This window comes from Pomacea canaliculata, linkage group LG14 (assembly GCF_003073045.1).
Source record: "Pomacea canaliculata isolate SZHN2017 linkage group LG14, ASM307304v1, whole genome shotgun sequence".
Lineage (NCBI taxonomy): Eukaryota > Metazoa > Mollusca > Gastropoda > Architaenioglossa > Ampullariidae > Pomacea > Pomacea canaliculata.
Genome location: NC_037603.1, coordinates 7,819,325 through 7,833,521, shown reverse-complemented (window position 1 = coordinate 7,833,521; position 14,197 = coordinate 7,819,325). Strand labels below are relative to the sequence as shown.

Genomic DNA, 14,197 nt, shown 5'->3' with positions numbered 1-14,197 from the left:
TCCACGACGAAATGAGTCTCAAGTCGTGTAAAAAAACCCAAACAAACAGTTGTGTGCTAGAGGCCCCGAAAGGTGATAGGGTCAATTTTGTCCAGTTTGACTTTTCTTTAAAAATGGATTCCTTGAGTATTGAACTATCAGGGAAATACACTGGTATGTTAAAATAACAGTTGGAAATTGACTTAAAATACGTTTTGATCGAGGTACCCTAGTGCGATCCGTACTGCTTTCAGACGAAATTCAAACGTTTCGATAAAAACTCTATGGCGCCTCGCCTTTATGACAACAACTATATGTTACACAGAGCGATTGCTACTGAATTGTTTATGCTGTAATGAGAAAATTGTCAAAAGGCACCGACTGATGTCAACTACGGGAGGCTTCATTACTGCGGGTCAAAGGTCTCTGGTCATTACAGACGTACTGATGTCCGACACCACGTGCATGGCGCTGAACATACTTCTTTTGGTGCGTCTTTCCCTCTTGACTGAGAGTCTTATCGGCACTCGGCAAGGTGGGATCTTACGGTGCATATCCACACTTTGTGTTTTTCCGACACACATTCGAAATATTTTGCCTGCCACTTGATTCTCTTTATGCGACTGTCAAGAGCTCATAATGTAAAGCACACAGCCAGCGTTACCTCATCTACACCTGCTTGCTGGTGTCCATACACAAGGGTTCACCTCTCTCCAAGTACATAGGGACTAAAGCTGCACCTAATCGTTGTAAATAATTCTGTTACATCTGCCAAAGGTGCGCCTAATGCAAGGGAGCAAGTACGCTCAAACGGAGTCCATTGAGAGAACCAGGCTGATTTGTAGCAAGCAAGTAAGATGGATGGCTCTCTAGCAAATCAATGGACAAAACAGAAAATCGGATGTGGGAGACGTAGACATTATACTTTCTGACCCACTTACCACAGAGGTAGGAAAGTACTAACAGTTCCCAAGGGAGACAAGCAGAACAAAATTTATGAGGCAAGGGACGTGATAAGCGCACTTGTTACAAGGCGAGACTGAGAGGAGGCAGCATGTTCGTCACCTGCTGCTCGTAACATTGGTGAGTACACTGTGTATATATATACATAGGTCACAACAGGCAGTGAGTACACTGTGTGTATATACATAGGTCACAACAGGCAGTGAGTACACTGTGTATATATACATAGGTCACAACAGGCAGTGAGTACACTGTGTATATATACATAGGTCACAACAGGCAGTGAGTACACTGTATACATAGGTCACAACAGTCACCTCACCTAAAGAGTATTCTTCCACCTTTATTTCAGCTTCTCTACCACCATGGTCAACCTTGATGACCGCACTGCTACCCGAGGAGCAGTGGAAGGGGATGGGCGGAGACCTGGTCCTAAGAGTCACGTGGCGCCAGATACCCGGGGTTTGCCGGTGGACAGAGGCTATGCGTGGGTCATCGCTTTTTGTAAGTGAGCACAGTCATCAGTCACCACAATAATCACAAACTTATTGAGATGGTTCACAAACAACAACACATGTGTCTTATAAACTCTCCTAGTGGAGAATATCGTGGAAGCTGTGTCATTAAAATTATTATTTCGACATTACCTCTACCGTCTCTGTTATCATTACCAGTCCTGCTGCTACCAAGTTTTAATATTAACTGGAAAAAGACAATGTGTAGTAGAACAAGTAGAAAATTGAGTATGAAAGTGTATTCTATGTACTGTGTAGGTTTAGTAATTTGTGACCCGGCAGTCAACCCATAACCTTATACACCTGAGTTCAATAAGCTAAGCAGGCTTAAGAGCTTATACACACCTGGACGGCTGGCTGGCGTTCACAACGTGCAGTGCAACAGTACGCAGTGCAACAGTACTGTTGCAGTGCAAACACACCCATACCAGCCTTCTAATCGTTAATCAAACAATTTATTGGAAAGAACGACAACTGCTTCGTCGGCTGACCTCCCCTTGTGGGCATTAGTCATCTGACTGCACAGTAAATGTAGTCTGCACGAGACAACAACAACAACAACAACACGTAGACTCACTTGTCTACACTGATGTGTCTATCAATCCTTACCAATTGTTGTACAAAATAAAATAAGGAGTTAGAGAAAAGAGGATGAAGGTAACTACAACGTCGGCGTGACTTGTTTATATATATATAAAATATGGGTTTGGTATCATTCACAGAAAAAAATGTTGGACTTTGGTGTTGCATTGCAGCATGCATGTTCTGCAATGCCGTGTGCATGGGTCTACAGCGGGGAATCGCCATCCTCTTCGTGGAGTTCATCTTCATGTTCCAGAAGTCAGCCAGTGAAACCTCCCTGATTTTCTCCCTTCAAACGGGAGCCATGAGTGTGGCGTGTAGGTCAAATTCTTCCATCCTTTTTTTACCTCCATTTCATTCATCTCCTCCATCATTTTTTATACCTCTGTTTCATCTATCTCCTCCATTCTTTTATACCCCAATTTCTCCTTTATACTGTTTTCTTTCATTCTTCCATCCTAACCTACATCCTTTATTTCTTTTCTGCACCTTTTTTTCTTTGCTGCTTTTTTCATGCCTTCATGAACGATTTCTATTTGCTTTCTTTCTCTTTTTTTCTCTGTTCTTTTCGTTCTTTCATATCTTTCTTTCCTCTCTATCTCTCTTTATCTATGTCTTTTTATTTCGTGTCGTTGTATTTTGTTTTATCTCTAGTTCATAAAATATATCTGCGACAGATTTATAAACTTTGTGAATATTCATTTAAAAATCGCCCGTGAGCTACTACGAATACCAGCTCCCACCAAACAAAGTTCATCATCTTTTCCAGCTTATTGACACAGACGGTCCTGGTGTCTTTTCTGGGCGAGCGTCAGCTGGTCTTCGTGGGAGGCCTCATTGGCGGTGTGGGCTTGACCCTCAGCTTCTTCGCCCCGAGTCTGTACATGTTGTACATCACATCAGTCTCTTTGGCGGTGAGTGTGTACCACGGCATGTCACGCCTTTTTTCAACCAAGTTTGGCAAAACATCTACATACACATCAAGTAAAACCTTTCACAAACGTTCGTCCATGTTTGGCTGGTGAAGGGATTCTTATGGGCCATAACTCTTATATCGAGAGCGCTGGATTGTCGAGTAGAAGGAACAAATATGTCAATATCTCTCTTTCTCTCTCTCACATACATGAAAGAAAGTTAATAAAGAAAGGAAAGACTTGCAATCCCCATTCCATGTAAGATTCACTTACCCATATCTGGTTTATTTTCCCTACAACCATGAAGCCATGCTGTCCTTTTAATTTTGCTGTTTATTTAATGCAGAGACAGGGGAAGATAAGACGAGATGTTTGTAAAACAATGAAATCGCTGTCATTGTCATGTCATCAGGCATCGCCCTTTCTTTGATCATAAACCCGACTCTGGTGATCATCAACATGTACTTCAACAAGCGGCGCTCGCTGGCCACCTCCATATCTGCTCTGGGGGGCAACATGGGGGCCATGGTCTTCCCCATCTACACCCAGACCCTCATCTCGGAGCTGGGTGCCCACGGGGCGATGTTGGTGCTGGGCGCAACGTATCTGAACGTGCTGGTGGGCGGGATGCTGCTGAGACCGTTTCATCTAAACAAGAGGAAGACAATGAAAGACGGTGAGACATGAAACCGAAAGACAGGCGAACCGAAAAATAAGATTTGGACAGACAGACAGGTAGATATGCAGACAAGCAGGCAACTGAAAGACAGACAAAGACGTACACAGTTAAGAACCGACGTGTGTTTGTTTATCTGTAGTTATCTGTTCATCCTCCAGAGGAAGCTATGGCACTGACCCGAGCTGAAGACGATGGCGAGGCCTTGGACACAGAGAGTGTCTGCAAGACGCCTGGTGCCGGACAGACCACAGCCTACAGTCGCCAGCAGTCTGTGACTGCCACGTCTAGCGACTCCCAGCATTCCCTCGCCGTCGCGCGCGCCCTCAGCGCACCGGAACTGACTGTGATGCCACCGGAACTGACGTACAGATATCAAAGCGATTCCCGTGATACAGAAGGCGAAGAGTTTCCAGTAGACAAACAAGAAGCCGATGATAGTTTCCTCTATGAGCATTCGCCAGAAAGAAATGTTGTGAGAAAGGAAACTCAGATTCTTAACAATTCGGAACTGTCCAAAGCACCTTCACAATCTATGGAAGCGTCTGGGTCAAAGGAGAGAAAGCCATGCGAAAAGGTCCTCGCCATCTTTGACATCAGCCTGTTTAAGCTGCCGCTTTTCTGGCTGGTTATCGTGTCCTCGTGTTTTTCGAGTATTGGCATGGTGATGAATATTTACATCCCATCCCTGGCGGAGGAGAAAGGCATCAGTTCCCAGGATGCCGCGATCCTTCTGACCATCATAGGCGCGTGTGGCATGACGTCACGCTTGCTGATTGGCTACCTAGCCGACCTGGTGAGTAATTAACACATTGACGAGCATTAACTTGTTCAAGTTTACTTCTCTCGTTGTAAAATATCAGTTTATCTGTGTTCAGCATCTGTTGTTTTACCAGAGTGCAGTTGCGCCTCTAGCTTTTGAGTGACTAGCTCAGCAACGCGATGTCACGATCGGAATTACTAACGAAACGCGAGAACTTCGCGTGGTTTCGTCTGACATCTGACATTTGTCCCGTTCTTCCAGAATCTCATTCGGCGCTCGACATTGCTGGCCTTGACCTTGCTCTTCACCGCCATTCCAGCCTATTTTGTTCCTCTGTACCACACTTTCACCTCCATAGCAGTCTTCTCCGCCATCTTTGGCATCTTCGGGACGTCACAGCTGTCGTTGATGCCTGTTGTGATGGTGGACCTGCTGGGTGTGCCCAACATGAGCAAGACGCTCGGGTACAGTCTGCTCTCATCCCTGGGTCTGTGCTGTCGGGAGCCATCTTCTTTGTAGGTGAGACGACTTTGGACGTTAGAAATGTTTCGCTGTTGTAGTAGCTGTTGTTGTAGTTGTTGTTGTTGCTGCTGCTTTACTTTGCTGACCTGCAGGAGGATCCTAGTTACTATTAAAAGATGCTTGTGTCAGCGGTATTATTTAGTAGACACAAGCGTAAAGCTATGTACGCTCGGTGGATAGACACCTCCGTGGTCAGGCGAAGTGATTGACGGGAAGGGAGGGTTTAAAACACATGAGAGTGCGCAAAAATAGATAAATTTACTGATTGATTAACATAGTCAATAAATTAACTGAGGAAAGATGGATTTACATAACAAAACGCAGTACAAAAGGTACATTGATACTCTGGATTATTTTTGTAATCGGGAGAACTTTGACCTTTTGAAAAAAGGTAAATAAAGAAACCTGTTTGGATGTTGACACGAAATGATCCTCCTTCCTGTGAAGGTTACCTGCGGGACGTCACCGGAAGCTATGATGCATCCTTCTTGTTCATGGCCTCCTGCAGCCTGGCAGGCAGCCTCTTCATGGTCGCCACTCCTCTTGTAGAGAGACTGGAGGCGCACGTGAGTGCAAGGCAAGCGACGTCACCCACAGCAGACAAGGGGGAGGTCACTCCGAGATCTTAGCCACGTTGTCATCGGTGTTGACATCAACTGGTCATCAGGGACTGGGAGAAGAGGTGGATCAGGCACTGGAGCCTGCCCTGATGCAACATAAGGATAGTGTGTATGTGTGTGTTGCGAGCGCACAGGCGTAAGTGTGTTTGTATTCGTCCGCGTGTGTGCACTATTTTGTTGCAGTACTGCAGTGCACTTCAAAGGGCATAAATAAATATACGCTTAAATCATTTTAATAATAAAAATAAAATAATAATTCTTATTGTAACAATAAACATTCTCTTCGTACCCCTTATAATTGTCTTTGTCATCGTGATCCTCCTCTACTTCCTCCTAATAATCATCATCGTCATCGTCATCGTCATCATCACCATCATTCCAGTTGTTTATTGTTTTATTCTGTTTAAAATTAAAATTTTGTTTAAAAATAACTTTCTTGGTTTTCTAGTGTGACGCTGTTTCTTCCGCAACCAATTGTTTAAGCCAAATTAACAATCAGGAAACATATTGCAAGTAGAATAAACTGAGTGGCTGTCATCTAAACATCGTAATCCGTTACTGCTTTCTCCAGAGATAGAAAAAGAAACACTGATCAAACAAGCAGCAGTCAGGAAAGAAGACGCTGACTTACAAACGGACACACCCACACCCACACCCACACACCACACACACATACATGCTTTGATAATTAGGCTACATTCATCTTTCTACACATACATAAAAGTGTGTTCATAGATACGCAGATGTAGGAAAAGGAAATATATCGTGTAGACGTAGGATACCCTAGATACACACGGTGCACATGCACACAAGGGAGAGATGATGGTTGAAGGGAGCGAGGACAGTCCAGTTCATGGAGTGGTACGTGATGGGTACGTGATGGGTACGTGATGGGTACGTCACGGCTATACTTGTGCATTGCAACACTCGGTCAAAATGTGGGGTTGATATTGTCCTGGGGATATATGTAGTGCTGTTTGAGGAAGGGTAACAGCTGGTTGAAGAGGGTAGTAAGAGTGTCACGTGATGCTACCCACACTGTCGTTATCTAAAGACTATACAGGGCAGGGCAGGGCAGGGCAGGGCAGGGCACCTCGCCCCCAGCCTTGACACAGTTTGGGAATGATGGCAACACCTGCTAGACTACTTTGCCGCTAACTCTTCCAGCTGTGATTTTATTGTCAACCTTGAGTGAATTAATTGATGGGTATCTCAGACAAACTCACAAACACACACACACACAGCCAAACAAGAATGAGAAAGGTCAATACACCAAAGTTACATTTTATTCATGATTGGAACTTTAATATCTTGATTGATATTTGATGCTACAATCATTACTAAAATGTATTGGCTGCCATATATTATTAATTTTTTATGATAATTTCATCTTCTTCCTGCACTCTGTTCTTTCCAGATAGATTAAACCGCTAGATAACACACACAAACCTGTATTGATAGCCTCATTTTGTGTTGTCTCCCTTTCGCTCACTTTTCATCTGTTTCTTTTACAAAATAAAATGTCGAGAAAGTGATTCCAGTCGCACCTCACCGTGTGATCAACATTATTCCCTTCTCCTTCCCTCTCCCCAGTCAGGTTCTCATCGATTGCAGCCGCGAAAAAGCAGCAGCCACATCAACTGCACCATCCTGGCCTTGCACCATCAGGTGCTCTCCCCTGACCGGTACCCGGCTTTGTCCGCGTCGCGCAGGGTGTTCAAGGCGCACTCACGCTCCGTCAGCTCCATTTCCGTTCTTCTATTCCCTTCTCTCTCTCTGGTGTTTTCATCATGTCTTCTGAGTTTGCAGCATATCCTTCCCCGCTCCATCCACCACCACCACCACCACCTAGTACAGACAGCAAGATGTGAACACACACAAGTGTGGAATAACATGCAAGGCGACTATTTGTGGACGGTTGCTGGCGGATCGATTCCGCCCGTATCCCCATCACTGGCAGAGTCCGGCTTGATGTCTGCTGCAGGCGGTCCTCTCACGTCCTGAAGGGGCCGAGTGTGGGCCTGTGGGCCGACTGACTGTGTGCTGTAATTCGCTGTCGATCGCAGGAATGCAGGATGGAGGAAGCGTGGCGACGAGTTAGTCTTGGCGCGTGCGGCGCTCGCATCTAACACTTTCCTCGCCAGACGGCGCTGCGTGGCATTGCGAAAGCTACACCGTTCCTTAACATGTATGTATTTCTTGACATTTCACAGGGAATCCTCCTCCTCCTCCTCCTCCTCCTCATCATCATCATCATCATCATCATCATCATCATCATCATCATCATCATCATCATCATCTTGTGTTTTCTTGAGTTATAATGTGTCATGTGCAAACTATGAATTATCAAACGAAAGAAAAGAATAAATGAGCCACTCTAGGACTACACTAGTGTCGACATGTGTGAAGGTGAAGTCTCGCATGTACCAGTGATGTTCATCTCTGCAAACCTATCACACTGCAAATCTCTTTCAGTTTTTACGTACCTCAACATTGCAGAATGAACATAAAAGAGAAGAAGAAAGAAAAGGACGAAACAGTGACTGATGACATTCGTGGTCTTCCGGTGGACCGCGGATATGCCTGGGTTATCGCCGTTGGTAAGCACGCCCATGACAAAATTAAGTTTGGTCCAGGCAGGTAGACCTGTTAGAAAGACAAAGATCACATGGATGGTTGGATAGTTCATAGGAATCTAACCGGGTGGCGTAGAATGACTGACACTGTGTCAGCTGAACTGAACTCTGCTCGCTCTTTCCCGATGCTCTAGCTGTGAGTGAGCTGCCTCCACTTTCTGTCTTGCAGCTTGCCTCTTCTGCAACATCATCTGCTTGGGAATGCAGCGAGCCTACGGCGTTCTCCTTGTGGAAATCTTTCGAATGTTCCAGACGTCTGCTGGTGTGACAACTACCATCCTCACAGTGCAGTCCTGTGTTGTCAGCATTGCAGGTGCAGAAAACCGAAACAGAGTTTGGAATGTTTCACTCATTTCTCTTTGAATGGATGTAAATCGTAAACAGGACTACCGAGAGTCAGCACGACACCCGTTGCATTAATCGTATGTGTGATCTTAAATTTTATGATTTCCAGAAAATCGTGACTTACCAAGCTTAGCAGTCAGCATATTACAAGATTTTCTATTTAAAATTTCCAGGTTTGTTGACCCAGACGGTGGTTCTGTCCTTCCTCAGCGTGCGACAGACGGTGGTCATCGGTGGGTTTCTGGGTGGTCTTGGCCTCATCCTCAGCTACTTTGCTCAGACTGTCTTCATGCTCTACTTCACTATCAGTCTTCTAGTCGGTAAGACAGCTTATTGTTCGAACAATAACTATGATCTGTGTTCAAGCTTGTCTGTGGCTATGGTCTGTCGGCAGGATTATCTGTTGCTACGATCTGTGGCAGCTTGTCTATGATCTGTGGGCAGCTTGTCTACGATCTGTGTTCAGGCTTGTCTATGATCTGTGGGCAGGCTTGTCTATGGCTATGGTCTTTGGGCCCACGCTGGTCATTGTCGGGACCTACTTCTGTCAGCGGCGGTCCCTAGCGTCCGCCATTGCCGTGCTCGGGGGCAACATCGGGTCGACAGTGATGCCCTTGTACCTACAGACTCTCATCTCGACCTTTGGCGGCCGTGGCGCCCTCTTGGTTGTCGGCGCCACCTACTGGCACGTCATGGTGGGCGGCCTGCTGCTGAGACCGCTGCACCTCAATAAGACACGGAAGTGTACAGGTAAGAATGTAGGTAACACCATTGCTGCTCATGTTAAGGAAGATATTCTTCACGGTGGGCAGAACTATGAAACCAGTTTTAGATATACACAAGGTACCGTCAGATAATTATTAGCAGACTGGACGAAGATAAGGGGTATAATGTCAGAATGATAGCAGACACGAGACAAAAGACAATTAATTTAAAGGAGAACAGTAAACGCATGTTCAATTTGTCAATCAGTTAAGACACTGTAAATCTTCCCACCATAGGAACTGGAATAAAACTGTACAAAAATATCATTTAATTTGAGAAAGTAGAATAATTTAAGCAAATCTGCTGTTGGAATAAAAGGTAAAGACGCAAGAAATACATTACGATGACAGACAGCAGCACAGTTCAAGGGAGGCTACTGTTACTAAGGTCTCATTGCTATGAACGCAGTTGTCTCCATTTAAACTAGAGAAATGTTCTCTCCGTCTTGACGATTTCCTTATCTCTCTCTCTATATATAACAACGACAAATTTTGCTCTTCATTTACAGAAGACAAACTCAAGCCACGGAACTCACAGACGGAGCAGACACCAGCGCCCGCCAGACACGAGGCTGCGCAGAGACTTCATCACTTCTCTTGGTCAACTCTCATGTCCGTGAGGATGTCAGTCAGATGTCATCCGACAAAAGTATCCAGGAGTTCAATAACATCAGCGATAAAGAAGACAGTAACAGCACAAAACTGCAGGTAATCAAAGAACATTCCCATGGCCTTCGAAAACACGGACCACGTGAAGCTGGAAAACTGTAACATCGTCTGTTCAGCAGATCGACCAGATAAAGACAAGACTGTGAAAAATAAACAAAACTGTTCCGATGTTTGTACCCTGTTGGACTTTCGGTTGTTTAAAAATAGTAAGTTTGTACTGTTAATCGTGTCGTTGTCACTGGGGGATGTGCCAGCTGCCCTGTACGGTACCTACTTACCTCCTCTGGCAGCAGACAAAGGTTTGACGGGTCAGGAGGGCGCCATGCTGCTCTCTGTCTTCGGGACATGCGGGGCCGTGGCTCGACTCTTCTTTGGATTCGTCGCCGATTTGGTCTGTATCACACATCCTTCGTAACCTGAATCTTTAGAACAGTTTCATGTTTTCCATTGTTGTCCTTATCTTTTCGTTGTTATGTTTGCCTTTCCCAAATCAGAACCTGGTCCCGCGACCTGTTCTAGGCGGCCATCTTGATAGGCGCGTGCAGTGTGGTGGGAATGTTCACACCTTTCTACACGTCCTTCACCTCACTCGTCGTCTTCAGCGCCCTCTACGGCGTTTTTGGCCCCGTCTTCTTCTCCATCTGCCCTGTCGTCATCGTCGACCTGCTGGGGCTGGAGAACCTGGGCCCGACTTTAGGCTTCGTGACACTCTTCCAGGCAGCGGCTGAGGGAGCCTCGCACGCCCTCACAGGTCACGTGACATGTTTTTCAGGAAAAGATAGCTGTTTATCATCAAGAAATCGAGTTACTAATTAAAGCAGTTATATTAAAGCAGGAAAGGCACCAAGTAAATCAGACTACATCAGAGGCTAAGGAATTATATTTTGTCTGATAAAAAACATACTTTTTTTTAAAGAAATCTAATTAAACTTCACATTTATAGAAGATGAGGCTAAATCACATGCGGAAGAATATTTATGTGGACTATACATTTGTCAATCTAAAGGCTATCTTCGTGACGTCACATCCGGCTATCATTCCTCGTTCTACTTCATGTCAACGTGCGGCCTTCTCTGTGCTGCCATGTTGCCAATGACGTCACTTACAATCAGAGACCATTCCTGTTCTCCCCAGACAGCGCACCACGAGATGACGCAAGAGGCCATCCAACCAATCAGGAGTGAGACTTCTTGTTAAGGGAGATAATGCATCTTGATGCAAAAAAAAAAAAAAACAAACAAAACAAAACAAAAATAAAAGCAATGACAAAAAAAAAAAAAAAGGAATGAGGAGCTAAATAAAGAAACAAAGGAGGAAAAGAAGAAGTAAGAAAAATAGTCAATCCGAAAGAGAAGTGAAAACAGTTCCAGTCTTCTAATCCTTGGTATCTTGACAGTGCAAAAGGATTGGCTGCGTGGTGTGCGATTAATACAGTGATCTGTCCATCTCCCGAAGGAAAAAACCCAAAAGAAATAAACAGATGTGAGTAGCCAAGAAATACACTTTAATATGCTTTTTGTTAGTACTGTTGTAACAGGGAAGCAATAAAAAAATGGTATGAGTAGTCGGTCCATTTTCACATTTTGGGACAGACACACTAGACACTTAGAAGATGGCGCTTATATTCAAAGGCGTATTAAAATAACTTGTTTCTTTTATTTGGATGAATGGCAACTTACCAGCGTTGATCGTGTAGAACACACACACAGATGTCTAGCTCAGGAGTTGCCTACAAATTATGGTGTGACCGACTTTGCTAGATAGAATCTTTAGCTAAAAGAATTTTTCTAGCATAGTGATTAGGAAACAGTCGAGTAGAAACAAAATGCAGAAACTGATAATTTTAGGGATAAATCACAGATAGTCAAGGACATGACAACAGAAAAATGACGGAAGAAAAAAAGTAGTTGGCACAAGAATGTTGCCTGTCGACATCTTAACAAATATTTGTGACTCACACTGTGTAGCAGTACACGAAAACAAACTCACTACACATGTAAACACACATTTGTGGCTGACACTGTGTAACAGTCGCCGTGACACTCGAGGAGCCAAATGCATGCAATGCACTCAAGCTACCCGCCTACCTCCACCCGGATGACGACAGTAGACAGGAGTTTCTTGTTCGTTGAATTGTATATAGTTTGTAAAGCAATCACCTTTAACCCCAACCCCTAAATAACTCCTAAATAAAACTTCTTGATAAGATTTCTGTTTCTCGTTTGTTTGGATGACGGTTTAAGCGTTAACTTATTATATGCTTTCATTATTGGTTACTCGGCAGTAAATGGTTGTACTGACTTATTCTAGCAAGTAAACATTTTTCTGACTCATGCATGTACAGATTCACGTGAGCTACACACAACAAAATGTAGTTAATGTACATGACCAGTCTGATTAATTCTGACCAGCAGTGTTTGTCATATGATCCACAATATACTGCTAACAAGCTGGGGGGAGGGTTAGGGTTGTGTTCCCTAATTGCAAGGTGATGTCGAAATACCTGCTCACTAATTGCAATTTGGTAAACACCAGTGCATGATGCTTACTCGGGGTAAAATGATATTGTTTTTCATTAACAAATAAAAGCCAGTCTCTTTCCTTTTGTTCAGAAAGCCATGGAACGTTTGAACAGTACTTTGTCAATGTTGGTACTCGAAGGAAACAAAATCCTAAATTGTTGTGACTGGGTCACCAATACTACATCAGGGACGACAACAACATTACGGCAAACGGCGGCCAAACCACGGACAACGTAGATGGCTCCAGTCGACAATTTTAATTTTTAATTTTCTCCGTTCTTGCACAAAGCAAGCGGCCAGAATATTCCCATGATGTTATTGCGCAATACATCCAGGTATAAAATAGTACTCGAGAATTCCACTAGTGATTAAATGGCGGTATTTTACCGATTTCACTTTCTGCCTATCCCCGCAAACCTCTATTAACAATTTTATTGATAATAAAATGTGTGACGACTGTCCTGTACGCAGTCCAAAGATTGCAATGAACGAAAGAGATGGGGTGGTCTAAGGTTTATTTGGTTTCGTGCTGGTTGTGTTCTGCTTTGAGTACACGCTTGGCAGGCTTCTCTTTGCACAAAAAAATGAATTTGGTGGTGAGGCCTTTGTGCACTGCGGTCGTCATGGAGGCCGCCCCGACCCGTGTAGGGACTTCATTCATTCTACACACCTCTCTGTGCTTCAGTGAACAACCCGTGGGAGTGATCTTTTGAATTTGACTTTCGCGCAGGGATACACTCCTGTGGGTTTGAAAGTGTCAGGAGTGCCTATTCCAGAACTGAAGGTATACAGATCATCCAGTGTCACTCCGTCGCAATGACATGGGTGGTTGTGAACTATTGTGCGAAGGTGTTTTCCCTCAAGTACCCGACCCCACCTATATGTCCCTACAACTAGTTCGCCCAGTTCAGCTGTACTCACCTCACATTTCGCTTTTTCTCTGCATGTAGCACCTGTGTACACCAATGGGATACCGGGATACTTAAGCTTCAGCCTCTGACTCGGAACGACAAACCAATTTTTTCCTCCGACGGTTATCCCTTCATGCCTTTAGATCAATGGATGACGCTTAACCGGAAGGGGTAACCGAGTGATCAGAGCACAAACTGAGAGGTGCGCAGGTTCGATACCCGTGAGGCGCAGCAAAGTTTATCCTAAGTCCACCCACTTCGGGAATAGGCACCTGACTTCATAGAGTCTAGATATTCTAGTGGTTAAAGAAGCGACGGTCAAGTATTACCAGGTTCGATACCCGTGTGACGTAAAATATTTAAACGTTGATTCGCTGTGGACTGGGTACTTGACTAACTAGAGGGTGGAGAAGGTGAGGAAGCGACCTGAAAACGCTTAGTGAAAAAATCTCGTTCGTCGACATCAGTTTTGCTGTTAAAACTCCTCCAGTTAAATGGGAGTTAGGACATGTGGTGGAGGAGGGAGCTGCTGCGTGTTGCCTCAGTTCTTCCTTGATCTTGGGTCCAGAAAATCGTAGAAGTCTGCAGTGGTGATGATTTAAAATGGCTGCCGGATCTGTATTGTACTGACATGTGGACATTGTACTGTACACCCCCCCCTCCTGGAGAATTATCATAAAGTGGAGGGTAACTGTCCCGGAGTGCCCAGTTACTTGACCCCAGTGTTTCATGTTTGACGACAAAACGTACAAACGCTGAAACACTGTTGTATAGCCATGGTCACCTCCCTTAGTTGCCACATTTTGATTAATTTTC

The 14,197-nt window shown here is 44.5% G+C and overlaps 2 protein-coding genes across 2 annotated transcripts; both read left to right on the top strand.

The window, feature by feature from the left end:
* Window positions 1-747: 747 nt before the first annotated feature.
* On the top strand, window positions 748-5,504 carry LOC112555356 (monocarboxylate transporter 5-like). Its single transcript, XM_025223720.1, has 8 exons — window positions 748-1,062; window positions 1,295-1,446; window positions 2,213-2,356; window positions 2,809-2,953; window positions 3,366-3,629; window positions 3,791-4,425; window positions 4,654-4,911; window positions 5,362-5,504. Exons 5-7 carry the CDS (start codon window positions 3,413-3,415, stop codon window positions 4,909-4,911), a joined length of 1,110 nt encoding a protein of 369 aa, XP_025079505.1. The 5' UTR covers window positions 748-1,062; window positions 1,295-1,446; window positions 2,213-2,356; window positions 2,809-2,953; window positions 3,366-3,412; the 3' UTR covers window positions 5,362-5,504.
* A 2,511-nt stretch (window positions 5,505-8,015) lies between these two features.
* Window positions 8,016-12,653, top strand: LOC112555343 (monocarboxylate transporter 12-B-like). The gene is made up of 6 exons (XM_025223704.1): window positions 8,016-8,134; window positions 8,340-8,483; window positions 8,689-8,835; window positions 9,005-9,265; window positions 9,789-10,699; window positions 10,955-12,653. Exons 1-5 carry the CDS (start codon window positions 8,035-8,037, stop codon window positions 9,989-9,991), a joined length of 855 nt encoding a protein of 284 aa, XP_025079489.1. The 5' UTR covers window positions 8,016-8,034; the 3' UTR covers window positions 9,992-10,699; window positions 10,955-12,653.
* The last annotated feature ends 1,544 nt before the right edge of the window (window positions 12,654-14,197 follow it).